This window comes from Lutzomyia longipalpis, chromosome 1, assembly GCF_024334085.1.
Source record: "Lutzomyia longipalpis isolate SR_M1_2022 chromosome 1, ASM2433408v1".
Classification (NCBI taxonomy): Eukaryota; Metazoa; Arthropoda; class Insecta; order Diptera; family Psychodidae; genus Lutzomyia; species Lutzomyia longipalpis.
In genome coordinates, this window is record NC_074707.1 from 9525944 (window position 1) to 9551299 (window position 25356).

Sequence of the window (25356 nt, forward strand, 5' to 3'; positions counted from 1 at the left end):
TCGATTTTTATTCGAAATTTCAAAATTTTTCATCAGATAAACACCCCTTGACTCTTTATAACTTAATTTTATTTATATTTCTTTATACTTTTTTTTATATTTCTCGTTTGCTGTTAATGAACCATTTCATTTTTTTTGGGGGATTTTAAAGTCTTTGGACTGCATTAAATGTCGTAAATGGTTAAAAAAAATTGTCTAGTATTTTTTTCTTATTAGTTTAACCCTTTCGCGTCCAACGTGAAACATAAAAACATTGAAACATGCGCTCGTTTATCATGAAATTTATTCTATAAACGAAATCAGAGGGTATTTTTCAGGCAAAACGTCTTCTTCGACTTCTTCTAGTGCGGCGGATTTGGTTTTTAACATCGAAATAATTAAACTAGGATATATGTAGATCCAATTTTTTTCAGGATTGGCTCAGAATTTGATCCTGATCAATTTCCCGTTGAAATTGGGGTCATACAGGTTGAGCTCTCTGAGCATTTTCCCATTTTCATTTTCACCATACAATTTTCCAAGAATTTGAATAAAATTGAACAAGTAGCGCCACGGGTGGTCATAAAAATAAATTTAGGTTGACAAATTTATATAAGGGGCCTTCAATGTAGGATTGTGCAATTATGCGGTTGTGCAAAAGTCCAAAAAGAAACCAACACTTTTCGCGGGTCTATGCGTCCAGATGGGTTGAGAATGATATCCTAGCCTTGAAAAATCTTTTGTAAGAACAAAATCTTACATTTTTTGCCTTAAAAGTTGCAAAAATAACTTTTGTTCTATTTGCACAATTTGTGCGTTCTGTACGAATTAAGACCAAAAAACTACTTCAAAATAAGGCATAAATCGACAATACATAGTCAAGTCATTTATAATCATTTGAAAAATTCTTGAATTTGAAAAGTTCTTTAAGAGCCATATCTTTTGTTCTGCTTGTTCGATTTTGTCTTAATTGGTAGGTTTCACAAAACTCTACAATTTCCTGCAATATAAAATGCCAAGATCTTTTTTTATGAAATAAAAGCCGCCATTTTTGTAAAAAATACTAATAAAAGAAGTAGTTTAATTTTTACAAAGACGCTACACGCTTGAAAAGATTTATTAAAAAAAACTATTGTAAAAAAAATAGTTCAGTTTCCTTTTGTAAAGGAGCTACGCTCTAGAAAATGTATTTTTTTATTAAAAATAATAAAAACTATATTTTAGCAAAGATTTTTAATGAGAAAAGTAACCTCAAGCGCGTATTTATTTTCATAAAAAAATATTTATCAAAAAAAGATGTTTTTTTCTGCGAAGGCGCTACGCACTTAAAAAAGAATTATTTGTGAAAAATAATTTCTATAAAAAACTTTTTTAATAATAATTTATAATTTTTTGTAAGAATTAGAAAAAATATTTTTTAAATTAAAAAAAAATGAAAAGAACTTTAAAAAGAATTACATTTTTTTAAATTTTTAATTAAAAAGAATAATAAATTTTTAAAAATACTTAAAAATTTTTTATTTTTTTAATTAAAAACAATTAAAATAATTTTTTAAAAAAACTTAAAATTTTTTATTTTTTTAATTAAAAAAAATTAAAATAATTTTTTAAAAAAATTATAAAAAACTGATAATTATTTATGATTAAAAAAAAATATTTTTTTTAAATAATTTAAAAAAATACGTTGAATATTGAGATGGGAAAGAACCCAAACTCGCCGGTAGCGTCGCGTAGAAGAATTTGTGTCTAGCTAAACACGAATTTTCCCAAGCTTTCTTTGTTTTGTTCCCAAGTTGACACGGGAAACGCGGAGACTCTAGCTCCCATGCCCCTCGGCTCTTCCAGATGTAAATTTTATTGACGGAGTTTAGCTTGTATATAACGTAATTTACCCCCTGAGGAAGGCAGGCTGAATCCTGCCGAAAGCTTGGGAAAATTCGTGTTTAGCTAGACAAATTCTTCTACGCGACGCTACCGGCGAGTTTGGGTTCTTTCCCATCTCAATATTCAACGTTGATCCCACGTCGCTTACAAATCAATTTAAAAAAATATATATTTAGTTTTTTGTGAAGGCGCTACGTACTTGATTTTTTTTGTTTTTGATAAAAAATATAATTACTAATTTTTAAAAAAAAATATATGCTCAATTGCGTATTTATTATCGCGTGAATTTGAGGTTCCTTTTGGACTTTTGCACAACCGCATAATTGCACAATCCTACATTGAAGGTCCCTTATATAAATTTGTCAATCTAAATTCAAATTCTTGGAAAATTGTATGGTGAAAATGAAAATGGGAATGCTCAGAGAGCTCAACCTGTATGACCTCAATTTCAACGGGAAATCAATCAGAATCAAATTTTGGGGCTTTCCTGAAAAAAATTGAGACTACATGTATCCAATTAATTATTTTGAGGTTGAGGTTAGAAAACATATTAATTTTCTTGGCCTATTCTGAGTAGGGAAGAAAAGTTTCATGTTTGGGTCAACGTATGACCAAAAAAATGCGAAAGGGTTAATTTATTGTTAAGAATTTTAATGAATGGGAAACATTTTTGCAATATTGTGGAATAATCTTCTTTCTAATTTTGATAGATCTATGTTACGACCTAATGCGATTTTATGTCGCAATCGATCAAGCTGTTTAAGACATCAAACAAACAGGTCACAGCTGTACCACAAATAGACTTTTTAGCTTTATTTTTAAGAATATTATTTATGAGGATTATTCGAAACAACTTCGGATCTAAACGTATCCCTCAAACTTTCCAGGCATTCCCCTGTGACGCAGCCATTTGTAGCCCAAGCTGCCGTTGGTGGACGTCAATCGGCGAGTAGTAGTTCAGATCCATCATCGCGATCGAGATTGGGTGGCCCCACGGCGGGGGCGAGTGTTTTTCAGGCCCAGCAGACCACGTCATCGTATCAGGTAGTCGTTGATTGTGCTTTTGTTGAAAACTTTTCAAAGGAGCTTTAAAACTAAAAGAAATTTCTTCTTTTTTGTGCGGCAGAAACTTGCTTTGTTGCAACAGCAACAGCAGGCGCACACAATTCGACGTGACGATGGTCAGGTGAAGCCCAGCTGAAAACAACCACTACTCGATGAGCAGCGTGGGGGGCGAGTTGCAGCAGCACGACGCGCGTCGTCCAGCAAGCGGATGAATGTGCAACTCACGGGGAATTTCATTGAAGCATATACCGACGATGGGGGTGGTGGGCGCAAGAGGGGAGGACACGTGTGCAGCAAGAGATGGGCCAAAGTGTACGGGGAGATGCGAATGAGGGTAAATGAGCGTCATTTGATGCGCTACCTGTCGCGTCGTTGCCGGAAAATGCGTCAAATGGTGACAAATCCGGGAAAGTGCTCATGTCGTCGGATGTTCGATCGACGGAGGAATTTCTACGAGCAGCAGAAGGACGCAGTGCCGGCACGAAGCTCTCAGTGCGGGGTCAACAATAACAGCTGCAGTGTCAATAATAACTTTGAGCCAACACCAAAGGACGATGCGGCCATCCGCAGCAGCAAACAAAGCACCATCAAGATGACCACGAGTAAGGGAAGTGGTAAGAATATTCTCTGCAACATTAAGAATAATCTAGACAAGACTGCCAACTGTGACGCTCATGCCAAATTTAAAGACTTTTCAATTGATTTTATTCTCAAATCTGCTAATTGAATTTTCAAAGCTCTTCAATCTCTTTTCTTTTTGCAAAGGAATGTTTTTGTTTTTGCAACATTTATATTTTGGAATTGTTTTTGAATTAATTATTTTTTGAATAAAAGTGACGATTTCTTCATGAAAGTTTCGATACAAATTGGTTGTTGATTTTCTTTGGGAAGAATTTTGGGAAAAAAGGGTTGAAAAGAGATTTTTTCGGTGAAATTTCACGAGCTGATTTTATATTTTTCATTTTCCTTTCGGGAGCTGGGATTGGTTGTTTGGTTTCTGTTTTTATTTGACAGATTTATTTGTCAAATAGATTCTGTCAAATACTTCTGTCAAATACCTTCTGTCAAAAATTTGTCAAACATTCTCTGTCAAATACCTTCTGTCAAAAATTTGTCAAACATTCTCTGCCAAATACCTTCTGTCAAAAATTTGTCAAACATTCTCTGCCAAATACCTTCTGTCAAAAATCTGTCAAATACCTTCTGTCAAACATTCTCTGCCAAATACCTTCTGTCAAAAATCTGTCAAACATTTTCTGCCAAATACCTTCTGTCAAAAATCTGTCAAATACCTTCTGTCAAACATTCTCTGCCAAATACCTTCTGTCAAAAATCTGTCAAACATTCTCTGTCAAATACCTTCTGTCAAACATTCTCTGCCAAATACCTTCTGTCAAAAATTTGTCTAACATTCTCTGCCAAATATCTTCTGTCCAATATCTGTCAAACATTCTCTGTCAAGCTAGCTAATGTTTGTAAATTACAAAAAGGCATTTGGCTGGAGATATAAAAATAATTCGAGAAAATAATAATAATAATAATAATAAGAAGAAAATAATGTCAAATCCAAATGATTCTTCTGTCAAGTTCCTTAAAACTTCTTCTGTCAAATGAATGAAGTAACTTAAAATTTTCCAATTTACTTAACCGAACTTGAGACCGAAAATCAGATTTTTAAGAAACTCAATAATTTTATATTTCAAATGTCAAATCTTTAATCTTCCTGTCAAAAACTCCAGTTTTTATTGGAAAAAATGTCATACTTTTTTGCCTTTAAACGTCAAATCTTAATGATTTTTTAAATTCATTTAAATTTTTTCCGTCAACTGATTGATTAATTTAAAAAAATTAAAACGTCAAATCTTCAAACTTCCTGTCAAAAGCTCCCTAAAAGCTGTCAAATTCATATATAAACTATTTTTGTCAATGAAATTACTTATTTTTAAAATTAAAAATGTTAAACTTTTAAATTTTTTGTCAAATTCCACCTACTAAGCTTTTATCGCTAAATATGTATGTATGTACGTCATATTTTTATATTCTTTTGAATGTCAAATTTTAATGATTCTTCTGTCAAATTTCTCTTTACCCTGTCACAATTATTGACATAATTTTTTAAATTTCAAATGTCAAATCTTCAAGTTTGCTATCAAATCTTTAAGTTTTCTGTCAAATTTTATTTTTTTTTATCAAATATCAATATCAATTGAGAAAATTATTTACGAACTTTGTTTTCTAATTCATTTTAAATATTTTTTTAATCTTTTCTGTCAAATCAGCTTAATTTTTTTTAAAGAATATTTAATAAAAAAGAAATTCTTGGAGTTTTCTTAACAAATTAATTTTAAACCTTTTCTTAGGCAAAATGTCGCTGAATTAATTTCTTGAGAAAATAGCGATAGTTTTGTGGCGCCACCTTTCTGGAAAATTCATTTGAAGTGTCGCCACCTATTGTCTGATTTTAGGGATTTTTTTCTGAAACTTACACCAATCTTTCCAGCTCGTGAATTTTCTTTCAGTAATATTTTTTAAAAATCTTTTCAAAGCTGAAAAATCGATATTTTTTTGATATTCTCAAAAAAAAACATTTCGGGAGCTTTTTGTGCTTTCTTATCGAAAAAGAAAAATTCAATAAGACTTTAATTAGAGAAACGAATTAAATGATTTTTTTTGAAAAATTTATTCTCCAAATAACCCTTCATAAATAGCATAAATTATTATGCTTTCATGTCTCTTTATGTACTGAAAGAAAGAGAAAAAAATAAAGGAAAAAAACAAATTTAATTAGCAAAGCGTATTTAAAGAAAAATTTGCAAAAAAAAACTTATAAAAATTATTTGACATAGCGTGACGACGGGGATGTTGAAAGACATTTCACAGCATTGCAATAAATGCATTGACAAAGTAAATTTTCAATTAAAAAACAAAACAAAATACAAAAAATACTGTAATCTGTAGCGAAATGAGAAAAGGAAGAAAAAGTAAAAAAAAATTAGTGAGAAGTGTAGAAATAGTTGAAAGAATGAGAAGAAAAATCCATTCAATGGTGTTGCTTGGCTGCGATTCTTTTTGAGAGAGAGAAAAAACAACAACAAAATAGCAAAGGAAATTTAATTTAAGTGAAACACTTTGTAATTAATAAAAAAAAAACTCTCAGTTTTTTTTCTCATGAAAACCCCTTTTTTTAAAGAAGAAAAATAAATAAATAAATTAGTATTTAGCCATGTAAGTGTTATTTTTTCCCTGGGATCGATTTTTTCCTCCCCCCGAAAGATTTGTTCAAAGTAGATGATTTTTTAAATAAAGAAAAAATTAGCATAATTATTTTACACGTGTAGGCGGCTAATTAGTTCTTTTTTTTTCTTTCTTTCTTCTTCTAAAAATCGACTGTAAGTGAAAGTATAAAGAAAAAAAATAATAATTTTTAATTAATAAATGTCGATGTACAATTTAGAAATGTAAGCAGTGTAATTTTTATTAAAACAAAAATAGTCGTATTGTATTCAGTAAATAATTTTTATTAATATTAAAAAAAAACTTTTTTTTTTAAATAAAAAAAAAGTTTACAAAAATTAGCGGAAACTCTGGAAAATCTTTTGCATAATTTATCTGTAGAAAAAAAAATCATTCAAAAAACATTTTTATGCAAATTTTTAAAGAAAAATTCTAATGTAGAAAATAATTTATCTCTCCCCCTCCCTCCACCTTCCCCAGCATCAGTTTAGCTTCTTTTTCTTTCGGTTTTTTTTTTCAAAATTAAAAATTAAAAACTCAAGAAATATACTCAAAACAAATTCTCAATTTTAGAGAGAATTATGTTTGAAAGAGAATCACTGAAAAAAGAAAATTTTTGGAAGAAAAAAAAATTAAGAAAAAATGTTGTGTACGTGCTTAAACAAGTAAAAAAAAATAAACAAGAGTTTTTAGAGAGAAAAAAAGTCTTCAAAGTCTTCAAAAACGAAAATTTTTGGGAATTTCTGCAAAATATTTGTAAGAAAACTCATAAAGTAAATTTTTAAATAACATTAAGAAACTTGAAGAATACTTTGAGAGAGAAGAAAAAAAAACTTATATAGAAATGATCATGAGATTTGAAAAATCAGAAAATAAAAAATTTCAATATTTGAAAATGTCTTTTTCCCACAATAAAGTGAACTTTTTTAATAATAATACATTGCATTGAAATTTTCGCATTAAAATAAATTTAGAGACTATAAATGGAAGAAAATAAAAAATTTTGTAACATTTGAAAAAAATCTACCAATAAACAGAAAAAAATATTTTTCAAAATAATAATAACAATTAAAAAAAATAAATCTCAATATAAGGGAAATGTAAAAGATATAAAAAATAAATAAATTTGAAATATTAACTTCTCAGGTATTGAAAGAAATAAATGAAAAAAAAATGAAATTTTGTAAAGAATTCATAGCAAGAGTAAAAAAAAAAGGTATTTTACCACATTAGTAAGCCTACTGAAGACAAATATTAACAAGTAAACTGCATAAAGTTGTGTAAAAAAAATAGTGTGTGTCTTTTCATGCAATTTTTCAGTATAAAGAAAATTTCATAAATGTTGATTTTCCAACATCTTTTCAAAGAAAAAAATTTTATCAATTTTTGGTGTGAAAATTTACAACATTCTAAAGCGGATTAAGGACGATTCTTCACACACTTAAAATGCCATCAACCAAAAAAAAAAAAAAACAAATTTTAATTAAAAGAAAATTTCTTCATGAGATTTCAATTGCAATTTACAAAGAAATGTAAAATAAAAAGGGATTTTTTACACATTGAGTCCACGTACAGCAGCGTAGAATAATATTCATTTTTTTTTTATTAAAGACAAAACTCCTCATTTCCCCCATTTTCCCGCCCACGCAATAAATGATACAAAGATGAAAAAGACAGACACACAATATCTCTTTCCCCCACAAGTATAATAAAATAATAATATAATATTTTTGTGTACAGAGTTTTTGAGAATAAAGAAATAAATTAAATTTGATGACTTTTTATTTTCTTTTTGCGGAAGAAACTTTCAGCGACTGTTTGAGAATTTGAAACGGAATTAGTGGCGCTGCGATGTGGTGAGTAGGTGAATTTTTTGAAAGCTCTAAAGCTCGGAAAGTGCTACATATTTGGTGAATTTTTCATATGAAAAAAATCAATTAATTTTTTTTTTAATTATTTGTTTGAATTTCTTTTGGTAAAAAATGCGTAAAAATCTTTAAAAAATCAGCAAGAAAATTCAAAATAAGTGTTAAAAAATCAGTCGGAAATAAATTTTTTTTCTATATTATGAAGAAAATCATTTTGAGTTTTAATAAACTTTTTTTTTAACTTTAATTTTACGTATAAAATTTTCAATAAAAAATTATGTTTAATTTAGGCACCTTAAAGTTGTTTTTAAACCTACAGAGTTGAGAATCTTAACTTTATCATTGAAACCGTTAAATATTTAGGTATTGTGCTAAATCCAAGGGGTGTTTACCTGGCGAATATTTTGACTGTTTTGTCGAATAATCCGGAGATTGGCGAATAATCACAATATTTCCAAATATCTGAATATTCTCATTCTCAGGTAGAATTTAGTACTTACTCGCCTTAAATTTAGTACTTTCTTGGTTTGAATTTATTATTTTTTAAGTACTTTTCAGGATTGAATTTAGTACTTCTTAGGCTTGAATTTAGTACTTTTTAGGCTTGAATTTAGTACTTATTCGCCTTAAATTGAATACGTTTTCGGGTTAAATTTAGCAATATTTCCATTGTATTCAGTACACTTTTTCAGTTAGAATTTACTATGTTTTTGGCTGGAATTTAGTACGTTTACTGCAAGAATTTAGTACTTTTAATTATTGAATTTACTTAAGATTGAATTTTCAAAAATACTAAAATCTAGCCGAAGTAAGTTTTCTGCTAAATTCTAGAAGAAAACACTAAATTCTAGCCAAAAACATACTAAATTCTAGCTCAAAAAGTAAACTGAATAATGAGAAAAAGTACTAAATTTAAGGCGAATAAGTATTAAATTCAAGCCTAATAAGAACTAAATTCAATCCTGAAAAATACTTAAAAAAGTAAATTCAAGCCTATAAGTACTAAATTGAATTTTACTTCTGTGGTTAGAATTTAGTACTCTTTGGGCTTTTGCTCTTCAGTCTCTAACAATTTAAGACCAAAATCACAGAAGTGTTCGTCTGTTGAATATTTTGATTTCTTTGGGAATCATCCGAATATGTAGTCCGAATATTTTTCATTCCGATAAATCCCCTTTAGTTAAATTAAATATTTGAATTTTATTTACCTTCAAAAACCTTGCCCTTTAAAAGAAATCTTTTGAGAATTTTCTTCTTTTATTTTCAAAAAAAAATCTTCTCAAATGGAAGGCAAAAGCTCACTGAATTAATTGGTTTTGTTTGGCATTTAAACAAGAAAGAAAAAGAAGTTATTGCGCAAATTTTTTGCAAAGCTAATTCCATTCTTTTGCGCATGAAAAGCATAAAAATCCTGGCCATAAACGGCGCCATTTCACTGGGGCGACCCCCAAAAATGCAAAAAGGGGAGACAAAGAGATTAATATCATTTGAGGTATGAAAGGGAATTTTATCCCCGCTGGGACCTCCTTCAAAAGCCCCAAAGAGACTCCATTGAATTTCTTTTATTCAACCAGCAATCACGGCGATCTGTGTGCAAAAAAAAAAAACGTGGACAGTAGCTTCTCCATCTTATGAGCGAGGAGGAATGCTTATGCGAATTATGCGGTGAGAGGGAGGAGGGTGGATTTAATTGAATTTTTATTGCTCTTCCCCGAAGAATTTGCACATAAACTTATCGCGCCATCGCGAAATGTTTTTTTTTTCATTTTCTTCGGAGCCATGCGCGGTTATTAAAAGCTAAGGGAGCGCGCGATATGGATTCTTTTGGGGCCAAATCCCACCGTGCTCTTCGGGGGTTATCTGTGGGTCAAATCGTAAAGAAGGCAGCTGAATGATCATCATCCAAGCACAGAGAAAGAGAGAAGTCATCCGTGTGGTAATTGCAATGCGGAATTAGGGGGACTGCTGTGGTGCAAAAAGACTTTATTGGTTTTGATCGCGAAGTTGGTGGATGAGATTCGGGGCAATTTGGCTGTGCATTTTACGCCATTCATTTCAGTTTGGGGCACACAAATGTTAAACGGGACAATAACATTAAAAAAGTCGCACTAATTATTGTAAATATTTACCTTCGATGCTGCCAGTTTGGAGCGTGAGAGAAAAAATCATACCAAATGAGGCTCCAAAGCGGGGGGCGATGGACCACTAATTTGGAGAGTCACACTCAAAAAATGCACGCAGGTAGGTTCCGCAATCAATTTCACCGCGAACACGCTACTCAATGGCTCAATTAAGTCTCTTCTCTCACTCTCAGCAAAAGCATTTTTACCTACAATTCGCACAAAAAAAAATTCCCGAGCCCGAGATTTGCGGGAGAGATAAGATAAATCCAATTCCATTTGGGCTAAAAATTAGTAATTTATGAGGAATTCTCAGGAAGGGAATGGGAAGCCGGCCCTTTGACGGCGGGACGCTCACCGAGGGCGTCCAAACTGTGCTAATTGAGCGGGAATTTATTGATGCGCTCAACTCCAAAGACAATCTCCCGGACAGCAGGCATGGCGGGTCTCAAATTATTATTATCAACTGGCGCCTGATCTCTGTTTTCATTCAACACCAATAATTCATACCCACCTTTGGGTCACCCACGGTGGGGGGAAAGGGCAAAAGGGAATGTCAGAATTAATTTAAGAAATCATTGAAATTCAGATTTTATTTAATTAATTTCACGTCGGTTGAAACAACAGCTGTTAATTAATTACAGAATGATTTAGAAAATTGAAAAATTCAATTGAAAATCTTTTTATTTTATAAGAAAAATTTTTATTTTTTTCAGGATTGGCATAAAAATTAAAGATATAAGGTTTTCCTTTTTGATTATATTAATTTTTGTATTTTCTTTAGATATTGTCTTTTTTTTAATTTTATCTATTTAATTTTAAGCATAATTCTATCAAAGGATCTTTATCTGGAATGTTGCCAGAATTCTATTCTAGAGGGTTTTTTAACAATTTTTTTTTAAATTGAAGGACACTAAAAATGCAAAAGCTTTAACATTTGATTTAGCAGGCTTTTACATTTTTTTTTTGGAGAAGTCTATGACGTGGTTTAAAGTATCTCCTCTAAAGTTTGAAGTTTAGGTAGATAACGTTTTAAGTTTTTTTTCTTTTCTAGCCTTAAAAGATTTTTTCTAACATTTTTTGTTTTTCAAAAGCTTTTTATTAAGGAAATAATTTATTTTAAAGTTTATATTAATTACGAGGTTAATTGTCGCTTCGCTCCAATTTTCCTCGCCCCGCTTCGCAGGGTTTTGTTGCGCATCGCGCAAATTTTAATGAGGAAAAAAGTTGTGATGGTCTAAATTTTTATTTGTATATAGTTCCATATTGTGATGTATCACCGGGATATTAAACCCAATAAAATTCAAATGGGCCACTTATCAAACCCAAAAGAAAAATTGGCAAAGAGAAGAAATCATTTTCAAACAACATTTCTGGCGCGAAACATTTTCAGGCGTCACGGAAACATTTTTGACGTCACGGATACATTTTTGATCGTCACGGATACATTTTTTGGCATCACGGTTACATTTTTGGCGTCACGGATGCATTTTTGATCGTCACGGATTCATTTTCAGGCGTCACGGATACATTTATGACGTCCCATTTTTTTTTGGCGTCACGGATACATTTTTGATCGTCACGGATTCATTTTCAGGCGAAACGGATACATTTTTGACGTCACGGATACATTTATGACGTCACGGATACATTTTCAGGCGTCACGGATACATTTATGACGTCACGGATACATTTTTGATCATCACGGATTCATTTTCAGGCGTCACGGATACATTTTTGACGTCACGGATACATTTATGACGTCACGGATACATTTTTGATCATCACGGATTCATTTTCAGGCGTCACGGATACATTTTTGACGTCACGGATACATTTTCAGGCGTCACGGATACATTTATGACGTCACGGATACATTTATGACGTCACGGATACATTTTCAGGCGTCACGGATACATTTATGACGTCACGGATACATTTTTGACGTCACGGATTCATTTTCAGGCGTCACGGATACATTTATGACGTCACGGATACATTTTTGATCGTCACGGATTCATTTTCAGGCCTCACGGATACAATTTGGCGTCACGGATACATTTTTGATCGTCACGGATTCATTTTTGGCGTCACGGATACATTTCCAAGCGTCACGAATGCATTTCTTGGCGTCACGGATACACTTTTTGGCGTTATGGAAGGAAAATTTTGCAAATTCGCGTCATAAAAATTGATCAAAAATTACCAATTTTGCGTATGATATATCATACAAAAAGTGAGGATGGGTTAAAGAAAATGTAGAAGGGTATTCGAAAAGAGAAAGAAATAACGGTCATGCTGAGGAGAATTTCTTAAAATAAATAAAGTAGTCACGTCATATCATGTGCTGGTAGTTTTTTGTTATTTCTTCCTTTACTTTATCAGTGTCAAAATTATTGCGAACGACGTGGGGATTTTTGCGCTTCGCGCAAATTTTACAAAGAGAAAAATTTTGATGAAACATACACTTATCAATATCAAAAAAAATTGCAAAGAGAAAAAGTGAATTTCACACAACATTTATGGCGCCGAATTCAAAAAGTAGTCAAAAAAGCATGAATTTTATATGGGGGCTATATGAAGGGGGGCTCTGGGGGGAAAATGAATGTCGTTGGTAAAAACCGCCTGGTATAAGTAGACTATGTACCAAATATCATCACGATCGGACCAACGGTGTAGAAATGCATAGCTGAACAGGAACGAAATTATAGAGAGAACTTTCTTTATTATATAGAAGATTATATTTATTTATTATACAATAACAATGCCCACAGTGAATTTACAGAAAATAAACGGAGTTAGACTACAATCGATGATCGGGAAATTCGGGAGAAATTATCATTTATTATTTTTTTTTTTTATTGAAAAACCTTAACTTTTAGGATGCTTAGACACCCTTTCTGGCTAATCCACTGAGGTTAATTAAAATATTTGAATAATTTTTTTTAAGTCAATTTCATTAATTTAATTCGAATTCAACGTCTATTGAATTATCTATTATACATATTTGGACTTACGCGTTATTTCTTATTTTGCCCTCGATATTTTTTATTATATTAAATTAATAAATAAATGCCTTCTAAAAATGATAGAATTTGCCGTCTGTCCGTTTTTTTTCAACATGTATTGCTGGTATATGTAAAAAAAATATAATTAAATAAATAGTTTGTAGAGAGATATAATTATTAATTTTATTACATTTATCAGTGTTTTATAATAATAATACGTAAAATAAAATTTTAATGAAATATTTTCAGTTGATAGGGTAGATTTTTTTATATAAAATTTAAAGGTTTTTCGTTATTTTACCATTTACATATTTGAAATATTTGTCAAAGGAGTTTCATTCCCTCTTGTATTTCTCTGATAAAAATTCCATCCATTCTTGTTATTTTTCATCACAACATACAACAAAATGCATCCAATTGCAATGAGTAAGAACACAATTACGTAGTTTAAAGTGTTTGAAGATGAAGATTCTGCGTCAGTTTTAACTTTCAAACTCAGTAAATCATTTAAATTTAATTCATTCTTGAGATTGTCTTGATCCTTCTCACCTTCTTTCTTCAAATTTTGCGCAGAAATGGATTGATTTATTAAATTCTTCACTGATTCATTCAAAAGTTTAAACTTTTTATCCATAGACTCTACAGAAGAAATGTTCTGTTTAATGGTTGATAGGGAATTTTCAACAATTTTTAATTGTTTTTGCAAATTCGTGGTAATTTTTGATATTTCCTGTACACTTTTCCCTACAGAGGAAACATTATTGACTTTATTTTCAATTTTCTTCAATTTTTCCAGAATGAAAAATATTTTCTCTTCGGCTTTTGTGGGCAATGTGTCCGTTGAATTGGAACTTTTCAGTAATTCCTGTTCGTGATTGTAGAAACATTGAATACCATTTATGTTTGTGGTGTTGAAGGGTGATCCTTTATCGACATAAACTTCCACATTTTGCTTCTTGAATTGCCTCAGAAGAAGGTATAATTTTGAACATTTAAATTTATTGTGCGACAAACCGATTTTATTGATGTTTGGCATTAAATCTTTTGGATTATCGTAGAAATCAACAATTCGATTTCCACTCAGGAGCAAAATTGTTAATTCTGTAAAAGTTGACATTGTGTACTCATCAATGCTTTCCAATTGATTGAAGGATAAGTCAAGGTACGTAATTCGATTGTTTGGTGAAAAATTATCATGAGATAATTCATAAATTTTATTTCCCTTCAAAGTTAAATAAGTTAGAGAGATCATTTGTGATAAGCAAGAGCCAAGATTATCAATTTTATTGCTGTTTAAGTAGAGTTTTACTAAATTTGTGCATTTGCAGATATCTTGAAGATCATTCCCCAGATTGTTCTCATTCATGTAAAGGTAATTTAATGAATTTAATGATGCAGTTAGAGTTAAATCAGTTATTTCATTTTTTTGCAAATCAAGTGTAACACAATTTCCACCAATTTCCACACTTTTCAGCTTATTGTTGGATGCATAAATTTGTTTTATATCGCAATATTTCAAATTTAGCGATGTCAAGTTGTTGAACTGCAATTGCACTGATTCAGCTGTAAAATTTCCTCCTTCAAAATCCTCAAAAGCTTTAATGGATTTTAATTTATTGTAGCTCAAATCTAAAGAATTTAAATACGATAGTTCAGAAAATCTATTCAAGTCCAACACTTCGAGGTGATTGTGTGAAAGTTTCAGAGATTCAACATGAAAGTCATTAAATGTATATTCCGTAATATTCGTAATTTTGTTGTAGGATAAATCGAGAATCTTTATTTCTTGATTTGAATCAAAGAATGGTCCTTGAAGGATTGAAATGTTATTGTTAGATAGATTTATTTCGCTTAATTTGGAGCATTCCGCAAAGGTATTTTCGTGCAGAGAGACAATTTCATTTTCTGATAAATCAATTTGAGTTACTTTAGGGAGTTTTATCTCATCAACATGCTGGAGAGATGTTTTCTTAACAATGAGAGTTTGAAGATTTGTTAGATGCTTGAATAACTTCACAGGAAGGCCGTTCATTGAAGAATCCTCAATGGTTAATTTGTAAATTTTATCACTTTTATCAATGTAGTAATCACGATCACTTGCAATCTCGTAATTTCGCACAGTGCATTCATACGTGTAGGTGTAGGTCTTCCTTGTTGTTGTATGTCGTCGATAATAATAGTCATAATCATTGTGCAGAGAGTATTCTATGTGCTCCTCTGCAATTGAATCCCATTTGTCGCAGTGAATATTTTTGTTCTGAATATCCTGTCCAGTAGTCTTGGTAGCAAAGAAGAGGACACAGATGGAAATCCTTTAGGACAATTAATATTTATTAATTAAGCACAATAACACGTAAAAACACTTGAAAAAAAATCAAAATTCACCATAGAAATAATTTTTCCATCACGAATGAACTTTTTGTCTTTTTCATTTTTAATTTAATTCACGACAAAATTCAAGAAAAGACTGAAATTATTCTCAGACTTTTCCCTTCTTATACAGCTAAAGATTTCCTTATCTTTCTTTTTGCCGTTTGCCATCCTGTAGCGATGGCTCAAACCACATAAAGATGATATGACGTAATAATGTTTCTGATAATAATATTATTAACCCCTGCAGGTCTAGATAATTTGAAAAACTTTTTTTTGAAATCAAGAAAGCTTCCAATTTGCCTTAGAAAGTATAAAAATAAATTAAACCTTTTTGCATATTTGTTCAAAAATTTTCCTGCCTGATTTTCCCAATGTTTTTTCAAGTATTTTTTTTTTGCATGAGTCATTGAGAATTTTCTGGCGTGAAACGTAATAATTTCCTGATTTTTCTCCAACTATCTTCGGAAAATTTATTTGTTTTTAAAACAAAATTTAATTTTTTTTAAAAGTCAATTTTTACTCAAAAATATCTCATGAAGGGGTTAAAATTAGGAATTAAATTGCTTGTGATGCCTATTTATTTTATTTGCAGTAAACAATAAATAAATAAAGATAAATAAGAAAGAAAATTAAAGATATGGTTTTAAAAAAAATTCATTTGAAATTCGATATAAACGTTATATTTTTTTTTTCTAAAACAACGTTACATATTTGAAACATTCGTTAAAGGAGTTTCATTTCTTCTTACAATTCTTCGCATATAATATAATCCATTGAATTTTTTAATTACAAAATATAAAATAGCAGCGATTGAGACAATAAAAAGGAATAAAATTACGTAAATTGAGGTGGAAGAAGTTGAAGATTTTGCTGCATTTTCAGCTTTTGAGCTTAACGAGTCATTTATTTCATTATTAACATTTTCTCCGCCATTCTTTTTATTTATCAGGCTCTTAATTGAGCTTTCCAGAAGCTTCAATTTTTCATCTATGAATGATACACTTTGTGCAAAATTTTCATTTTCTTTTTGCATATTTGTAGTAATTTTTGGGAGTTCTTGAACTGTTTTTTCCACTGAGGAAATATTATTTATTTGATTTTCCATTTTATTTAATTTTTCCATTATTTTCTCTTCTTCTCTCGTTGATGGTTTCTCAGTTACATTAGAACTCTTTAATGATTCAGATTCTTCATTGGTTGAGCATTGAATCCCATCGATAGTTGTTGTATTGGACGATTGCCTTTCACTAACATAAATTTCCACATTTTGTTCTTTGAATTTTCTCAGTAAAATATTAAGACGGGAGCATTTAAAATTATTATAAGATAAACCAATATGCCTGAGATGTGGCATAAAGTTTTTTGAATCTTCAGTAAAGTCGAAAATTCGATTTCCAGCAAGGAGTAAAATATGTAATTTTGTAAATATAGACAATGTTTTCTCATCAATAGTTTCCAACTGATTAAAGGATAAATCAATATATGTAATTCGATTGTTTGGTGGAAAATTCGCAGGACTTATTTGATTAATTTTATTTCCCATTAAGGTTAATTGACCTAGAAGGCTCAAATGCGATAAGCAAGAGCCAAGATTATCAATTTTATTTCTGTCTAAGTAGAGTTTTGCTAAATTTTTGCATTTGCAGATTTCTTGAAAATTATCTCCAAGCTCATTATTATCCATATTTATGTAATTTAATGAATTTAATGACTCGGTTAGAGTTAAATCCGTAATTTCATTGTCGTGTAAAACAAGAGAATGACAATCTTTGCCAATTTCAACACTTTTTAGTTTATTATTTGATGCAAAAATTTGCGATATGATGGCATTTTTTAAGTCCAACAAAGGCAATTCGTTGTAGTCTAATTGCATTGCGAATGCTGTGAAATTTCTTTCATTGAAACCTTTAAAGGCTTGAACAGTTTTTAATTTATTTCTCCGCAAATCGAGAAATTTTAGATTAATTATTCCTGAGAATCTATTCAGGACTACTTCCTCAAGAAAATTGTGGGAAAGTCTCAAAACTGAAATCTGTAAATCACTGAAAATGTTATCAGAAATATTCCTAATTTGATTGAAAGATAAATCGAAAAATTGTATTTGTTGATTTGTTTCAAAAACCGATCCTTCCAGGGTTGATATTTTATTTTTGTATAATTTTAGTTCGTTTAATTTTGAACATTCAGCAAAAGCATTGGCTGGTAGAGAGACAATTTGATTTTCCGATAGGTCAAGCTTAATAATTTGGGGGAGGTTTAACTGGTTAACATGGTGTAGTGTTGTATTTTTCACAATTAGAACTTCCAAATTATTCAAATGATGGAAAAGTTTCTCAGGAAGGCCATTCATTGAACAATTTTCAAAGGTTAACTTGTAAATTTTGTCACTTTGATCAATGTTGTAATCACGATCACTTGCAATCACATAATTCCTCACAGTGCATTCGTACTTATAAACATAATTTTTCCTTGGTCCTAAATTTTCTTCTTCTTGATTTTCATTTGAGAATTCATTCAGCTGCTCCTCCGAAATTGAGTCCCATTTCTCACAGTGTATGTTTTGGTTCTGAATGTCCAGTCCAGCAGTCTTGGCAGCAAAGAAGAGGACACAGATGAAAATCCTTTAGAACAATTTTTTTTAAATCAGTTTAGCGCAATGAAACCAACACAGATACTTGAAAGATTTTCTTTATATTCACCTGGAAAGCAACTTTTCCATGACAAAAAAAACTTTTTAAATTGGTTTTATCCGAATTATTCCCGAGGGAATCCAAAAACAGACTGAATCTTTCTATAGAATTATCTTTGTTTTTAGGGCAAATGTTTTTTTATCATCTGGCAATGGTGGCATTGAGCATAGTTTAAGATATGACCCTGACAGATAATTTTTTCAGTGAATTCTAAATAACTTCTGTATTTATGCTTTGATTAGAATATCATTTTTCGGGCATATTTAATTTTAGTCTAAGAGAACGTGGCTCAGTTCGGACTTCCAAAGATCCGCATAAAGTGTTAAAAAAAGTAGGGGAGGGCGGGGCTAATAAAGTCACTTAAGGGTTTAGAAAAAGCCTAAAATATCATATTTCCTAGCTAGATAGAACAAAATGATCTGAGAAAGAGTTGTAGGGCAGTAAATTTCCTAAAGAAATGAGCTAAACATTTCGCATTATCCATTTGGGAAATATGATATTTTGAGCTTTTTCTAACCCCTTAAGTGACTTTTTTAACCCCGCTCTCCCCTATTAAATAAAAATTAATATTCTTAAATTTAGACCCATTTTAACGTTCTTTTAATGCCTTGATTATCCCCTAAACTTTCTACGTTTAAAGTCTTACAGATTTTAAGTAAAAATGGATTAAAAACTTCACTAAAAGGTCCAATTTGGGCCACATTCCTCTATATCTGAACGCTTAATTTGCTCCAAAATAAGAGAAAAAAATTGCACAATACAGAAAGCAAATATAGCGCGAGAGAGATCACTGACTATTTAGGATTAAATGAATGGAGATCATGATTAATTTCGTGTCATGTAAAAGGTGGTGTGTGACAAAAGAATGAGAAGCATTGTGCGTGCAAAATGTGATCTAATGATCGTCTTTTACGGCCAAAATCAATTTAGTGTAAACAAAACCACTCCTGATCAGATTGGACAGTCGCGTGATCGTGTGCCCAAAAAAAAACTCTGGCGGGTGGAAAATTATATTGAGAGAAAAAGAGAAGAAAAGTGGCAGAAAGAGGACACGGTGTGTTCAGACAAACAAATTTTGACTCTCTAAACGATCGTGATCGCAAAGCCACTTTGGCATCTAATAGGTGATCGTGTATCATTATGGTGTGGATTTGCAGCGGAGTCTCTTCAACTTCCCATTTTCGTGCGGCGCGTCCCTTTTGTCTGGCGATCTTGATGGATGAATCACCGTGCGATCGCACACAAGTGATCCTCCAAAATGATCATCATCTTTTCACATCAACAAATCGATGGGCATTTAATCAAACTGATCATGTTGGAATTGTTCCCGTGTCGTGGTGTACAATTGCCAAGTGATCACCTGGCTTGGAGAGTTTCTCACCCAAAGAAGCATTTAGTGAAACATAGTTGTGGTTATGCTCTCCGAAACATTGCTTATATGTCGGTGTTTTGAGACAATTTATGCTTATGGAAGATCAAAAGCTTTCAACATTTAGATGGTATCATAAATCATAATTAAGTTCGTTTAATTGTACCTTGTGGATTTTACTTGTTGAGCTTTTCAAACTCTATTATTTATGCAGACCATCATTAGTGATCACCGCGCGCTCTAAGCGCACGATCATTTGCTAAATGTCTTGATTGCTCGCGTTTGCCTGGGTTGAGGAATGTTTACATTTTATTTTGAATTCATACAGAGAAAATCAACACCATTCTCGCGCTTTTTGCATTAGTACGCGTTATGATATCAGTGAAATATATATTTAGAGTAAAATCTATCTCTCACGACGATTAAAAAGTGCTGACTACTACGGAGGAAAAGGCTCTCGAAGTGAAACACGAGACAATGATAAGATACTTTTTCAAATAAAAAATATCTCAATGTTTTTGTTTGCTGCTCGTTGGGGGCGGAAACTCTAAGAATTCGAATCGAAACTTCGCTGATAAAGAAAAGAAATTAAAGTTCGGGGATTCCCCGTAATTTGCATAGAGCAAAACCTCAAGAGTTAATGAATTATTTAGAGAATTTTCAGCATAAAAATTATGCAAAAAAAGCAAGAAAGTTGTACAGTAGATGCAATTACAATGTTCCACATTCATTTTGCTGATAACAGTGGAAGTCATTAGCTTGATTTGAAACTTTCCACATTAATCCATCCAATTATTTCCTTTTTGCAATTTCCTCACACGTGAATGGCACTTTATCGCACTCTGATGCTCCCTCTAATCAAAGTTTCTTGCCCCATTTCACTTGCTCATCTCATTTCACTATTGTTCGCTAATCTACACTCAGATGAATCCATGTTTTCTCAGACGAGTGTTGAATTTAATACGGAGATCATCGTTATTTTAATCCTGGATTTGTGAAGCTTTCGATCAAAGCTTAAAATGTTAAGGAAAAATAATTTATTCTTTCTAGTTTTTCATTTAAGGAAATTTAAAATAATTTCTCATGTTTTGAGAGAAAATTAAGGAAAGAAATAAGAAAATTTCTGGGCACAACAGGGCTAACTGCTAGAGATCAGTTTTATTGATTTTCATAGATAAAAAATCAAAGAAATAAACAACTGAAATTAATTTAGTTTAAAGCCAAGAATACCCAAAAATTCCAATAGTGACGTCATCGTTATGCTTCTTATCCGTTGAAATGTTTGAAACATTCGCGCTGATGTTTCATTAATGATTTTTGACGAATGACGTATTTTTGAAACATTTTAATAATTTAAAAAATTGGTAAAATATATACTTTTTTAAAAAAAGATTTTTCTTGAGTGTATTAGAATTTTTTTTTCAATGGTGGATGTACTCGCGTGGTGTTATCAAATGTGCCAATAATAAGTGTCACTAGTTCACATAAACAACAAAAAAAGTTAATCTTTTAGTGGAGAAATGGTTTTGATAAACTTGTCAGAGCGTCTTTATTATAATCAGTGCGATATTGTGGATTTGTGATCATTCCCAAAAGGGTTTTGCAACAGCATTTATGCTTAGTTTTCTGCATAAGTAGGTTGTGCGCTGCTGTGTGCCTCTAGAAGTGTCTCAAATGTCTGTTAAGAAGTGAAATTTATGCAAATTTTCCTTCAAAAATAAACTTAAAAGTGAAACTTTTCTTTTACAAAAAAATGAATTTTCTTAGGAAAATCATTTTTGTGGAAGTTTTGTGTGTTCTTGTGCTGATAGGAGAATCTCAAGGAGCCACAATTCCGTGCACGAAGAAAGTCTACGCAGGATTCTTCCATTCAACATTTACATGTGAATTGAATGGAATAGATTTTATGGATAGTGAGGAATCAACGATTGAGGAGAGCATCTACCTCAATCATTTGCGAATTCTCAACTCCAGCATCTCAAGCTTACCTGTGAGGATTCTAACGAGACTCATAAGCTTGCAATCTGTCGTGGTGAAAGCAAAACTAAATCACATTGATGAGCTGAGCTTGAAAAAAGTCCAATCAGTTGATTTTTCTGAGAATGAAGTGAGTTCTTTGGTGGAATTTGCTTTCTCTGGATGCCCCGTGGTTAGAGAAATTGATCTGCATGGAAATAAAATCACAAATTTCCCTGGAAATATCTTCAACAACTTAGCCCAGCTTCAGTCGGTTAATTTGGCGGGAAATGGCATTAAAAAGCTTCCAATTGAGCTTTTCTCTCAAACACCTTCCCTTGAGATTTTCTGGGCACAATTTAATCTCATTGATGAGTTAAAGTTGGAAATGTTTGCCCACCTGACGACCTTTAAGCAACTGGATTTGAGCCACAATCGTCTGAAGACTATTGAGAGCCCTAAGACACTTCTCTCAATGAAACCTTTTCTTGGAGCAAATCTTGAGTTGAGCTTTAATAAATTACTTTCACTGAGTCTCCTCAACACCGACATTCCAGCAATTAATGTGAGTAGCAATCACCTGAAGAAGATAACACTTGGAAAGCAATGCAAGGAATTGTACGCAGAGCACAATGAGCTTGAAGAAATCACAATGGGGGAGTCAATAAAGTCCCTGGAAGTCATTAATTTGGCCAACAATGAACTCAAGAATAAACTCGGCGATGTATGTCGTTGTGAGAAGCTTCAAGAAGTTATTTTGGCATCAAATGGAATTGAAAGCATCGGTTTCTGCTTCTCAGGTATGACGACGCTGAAGGAATTAGACTTGCGGAGGAATAAATTAACTCACATTGATTACGGATACTTCCCTGGACACAATATCCTTGAAACTCTCGACTTATCCTACAACGAAATTGAAGAAGTTGATGCGCATGTTCTTTCCCTTTTACATAACTTGAGAAATTTCTACCTCGATGGGAATAAGCTTCAGGATTTACCTGATCAATTAGCTCGGATTCTTCCTCAAATCTCAACCATCGGGCTCTCCCACAATCTCTTCCCGTGCAACCGCCTCTTAACAATCTTCCGTCAGCTTAAGGGCACGAAAAAGGACATAATCTTCAACATTGATAAACCAACAGTGGTCAACACAACAAACATCCATGGAATTATCTGCTACAACACCAAAGAAAATGATTCAGCACAGAATCCAGGTGCAACTAGCCCAGTAACATCAAGCTTTCCCACCGAGGTAAATGCCTCAATTTGGCGGGAAATGCAGAAGATAAAATTTGAGCTTCAAGACTATTCGAGTCTCATTTGGAAAATTGTCAAATCCCATGAAAATCTTCGAGATGGGATTGCAGCTAATTTCTCCCTACTCACCCCAAGTGAAGCAGCCAAAGATAAAAATGAAGAAATCAACGCGACAGCTTTTAAAATCTTGCAGATGTCTCTAGAGCAGACCAACACGAGGATCAATCAACTCGAACGGAGATTTAATGCAACAGATAAGATGCAACAAATTAGCGATAGTGGGCAGAAAAATCATTCAATTTACAGCTTAATCGCAATTTTCTCAGCGGTGCTCGTTCTATTGGTTGTGGGTATATTTGTGTGGTACAATTCTGATAAGATTTGCATCAAATACTGCATCTATAGGAAGATTTCATTTCAACAATCCGGGGAATCCCTGAGAACGTTCGTTTAAATGCTAAAGAGAAATGTTTGAAGATGTTTTTCCAATTTTATTGGCTCAGTTATCAATCCTAATCAAAGTGGTGTAAAAGTAATTTGTAAAATCAGCATAAAGTGTCCTATAAATAAATGAAAATTTAGTTACTACGTTTAGTTGCAATTGATATTTCTGCGAGTGCTGTTCATTGAAAAGGAGGAAAAGTTGTATTTGATTTTTTTAATAAGTAAAAATGCAGTTTCTTGGGTAATTTTTGAGAACGTTATTAAATAAAATCTGTGCCTTTGAATATTAAGTGATCAATTTGATTTTTAGGTGTTGTTTGGCAGCCATTCTTCTTATTGCAAGTGCATTAGCTCAAAATATTAAGAATAAAAATGTACATTGCGATGAAATGAACAATTTTGAGAAGCAAGTGTTTCGTCCAAAATATGGAGGTTATAACTACGAAGTGCATACAGAATGTGTTATACGATACTACCTTTTGGACAATGAACACGACTACTACCTGAATTATGGCATTGAAATTACGGATTTAAAAATCGAAGAATCAACCGTTGACAGTTTACCATTAAGTTTGCTGAATCAATTAACTAACTTAAAAGGAATTTCAATAACAAATTCAAATTTAACATATGTGGATAAATTAAGTTTGAATGGCCTGAAACATTTAGATTTTACTTCTAATGAAATAAACAGCTTGGATTTGATGGCATTTGATGAATGTCCTAAATTAGAAAATATCGATTTGTCAAAGAATAAAATTCAAAATATATCTACGTCTCAATTTAGTCTAAACAGAGAGCTTAAAAAATTAAATTTATCAAATAATTTGTTAGAAGAAATCGATCTTGCTTTACATTATTCATTGGATTCCTTTGATCTTGCTAATAATCAATTAAGAAGCTTTAATCTCGATCTAAGTCCAACAAAAATACATAATCTTAATGTTAGTTTTAATGCACTGACTTCATTAAAACTAACTAAATCTTCTGTAGAAATAAATGCAGAATCTAATGAAATTTCAAAAGTAGAATTTCTTTCTCTTACTCTATGTTCTTCGTTATTAAAATTGAATCTCAATAAAAATAAATTAGGAAGTGATTTGGGAGACATTTGCAAATGTACTAATCTGGAAATTCTTATGCTCAATTTCAATAATATTGATAACATTAGCTCGTGTTTCTCTCAAATGACAAAATTAAAAACACTCAGCCTGAGAAATAATCAAATCCACTATTTAAATCACGATAGTTTCCACGCGGAAAATAAAATTGAACATTTAGATTTGTCTTTCAATCAGATTGAAATAGTTGATGAGTACACAATGTCAATTTTTTCTCAACTAAAATATTTATACTTGAATGGAAATCAAATTTCGAATTTTATGTTAATCCCAAAATTATATATGCCATCCCTTGAAGTAGTGGGTTTATCCCACAACAAATTGAGGTGCTCCACTCTCTTTACATTAATGAAAAATTTCAAAATGAATGGTTTGGCTATAAATCGCGATAGAACAGTGCCTGTGAACACAACAAATATCGATGGGATTTCATGCTATCAAAATCACGAAGGAGAATTGTTAAAAAGTCAAAATAATCTTGAAACTATTTTGAAGCAGAGTACAAAAGAAGATATAAATTTTATTCTGAAGAAAATTAACACATTGGAAGACAAGCTGGTTAATATTTTTGCTTTTAAAAGAAATATTGAGGAATCTGTGAAGATGAATACACAAGGAGTTAATGAAAATAAAGACCGATTGAATCAACATGAAGAAAAAATTGAAGATTTAAAAGAAATGCATAGGAAAGATGATCCACCTAAGGTTATGGAAGCAGTTACTGAGGAATCTATTGAATACTAATATTGCTTTACAATCGGTGCAAATTTTAATTAATAAATTAGTTCAAGATTCAAGTTAGTTATATCGCTATCTTACAAGACCAAAATATTTTTAGCATCAAATATATTAATGTAATATGAAGTAAACCATGTAAAAAAATACTAAAATAAAACTTTCGAATTTGTTTTACAATGCATAATATGATTTTTTTGCTCTTCTGAAATATTAAATTCATTTTTTTTTGCATGCAAACATCTACTAAAGA

The 25356-nt window shown here is 31.6% G+C and overlaps 6 protein-coding genes across 10 annotated transcripts in view; 4 read left to right on the top strand and 2 right to left on the bottom strand.

Annotated features, from left to right (window-relative positions):
• The window catches only part of LOC129787404 (protein AF-10), a 31412-nt gene extending 23481 nt beyond the window's left edge, over positions 1 to 7931 (top strand). For all 5 annotated transcript variants that reach the window (XM_055822960.1, XM_055822988.1, XM_055822996.1 and 2 more), the window contains exons 10-11: positions 2751 to 2907; positions 2990 to 7931. In XM_055822960.1, coding sequence (XP_055678935.1) covers positions 2751 to 2907; positions 2990 to 3064 — 232 coding nt within the window. In that variant the 3' untranslated portion in view covers positions 3065 to 7931. The remainder of the gene's footprint in view (positions 1 to 2750; positions 2908 to 2989) is intronic.
• LOC129787507 (C2 domain-containing protein 5) overlaps positions 1 to 25356 on the top strand; it is a 970947-nt gene that overhangs the window by 798313 nt on the left and 147278 nt on the right. The gene's annotated exons all lie outside the window — the stretch shown is intronic.
• LOC129786904 (transforming growth factor beta activator LRRC33-like) lies at positions 9793 to 15627 on the bottom strand. Its single transcript, XM_055822158.1, has 3 exons — positions 15544 to 15627; positions 13573 to 15470; positions 9793 to 9833 (listed from the first exon to the last, which is right to left on the bottom strand). The coding sequence occupies exons 1-3, from the start codon at positions 15588 to 15590 to the stop codon at positions 9793 to 9795; spliced, it is 1986 nt and encodes a 661-aa protein (XP_055678133.1). The 5' UTR covers positions 15591 to 15627.
• On the bottom strand, positions 16507 to 19614 carry LOC129786905 (uncharacterized). Its single transcript, XM_055822160.1, has 4 exons — positions 19603 to 19614; positions 18868 to 18928; positions 16784 to 16899; positions 16507 to 16518 (listed from the first exon to the last, which is right to left on the bottom strand). The coding sequence occupies exons 1-4, from the start codon at positions 19612 to 19614 to the stop codon at positions 16507 to 16509; spliced, it is 201 nt and encodes a 66-aa protein (XP_055678135.1).
• LOC129787580 (insulin-like growth factor-binding protein complex acid labile subunit) lies at positions 21083 to 23267 on the top strand. The gene has a single exon (XM_055823296.1). It carries the CDS (start codon positions 21344 to 21346, stop codon positions 23255 to 23257), a length of 1914 nt encoding a protein of 637 aa, XP_055679271.1. The 5' UTR covers positions 21083 to 21343; the 3' UTR covers positions 23258 to 23267.
• Positions 23371 to 25290, top strand: LOC129787608 (leucine-rich repeat-containing G-protein coupled receptor 5-like). Its single transcript, XM_055823332.1, has 2 exons — positions 23371 to 23488; positions 23558 to 25290. The coding sequence occupies exons 1-2, from the start codon at positions 23475 to 23477 to the stop codon at positions 25110 to 25112; spliced, it is 1569 nt and encodes a 522-aa protein (XP_055679307.1). The 5' UTR covers positions 23371 to 23474; the 3' UTR covers positions 25113 to 25290.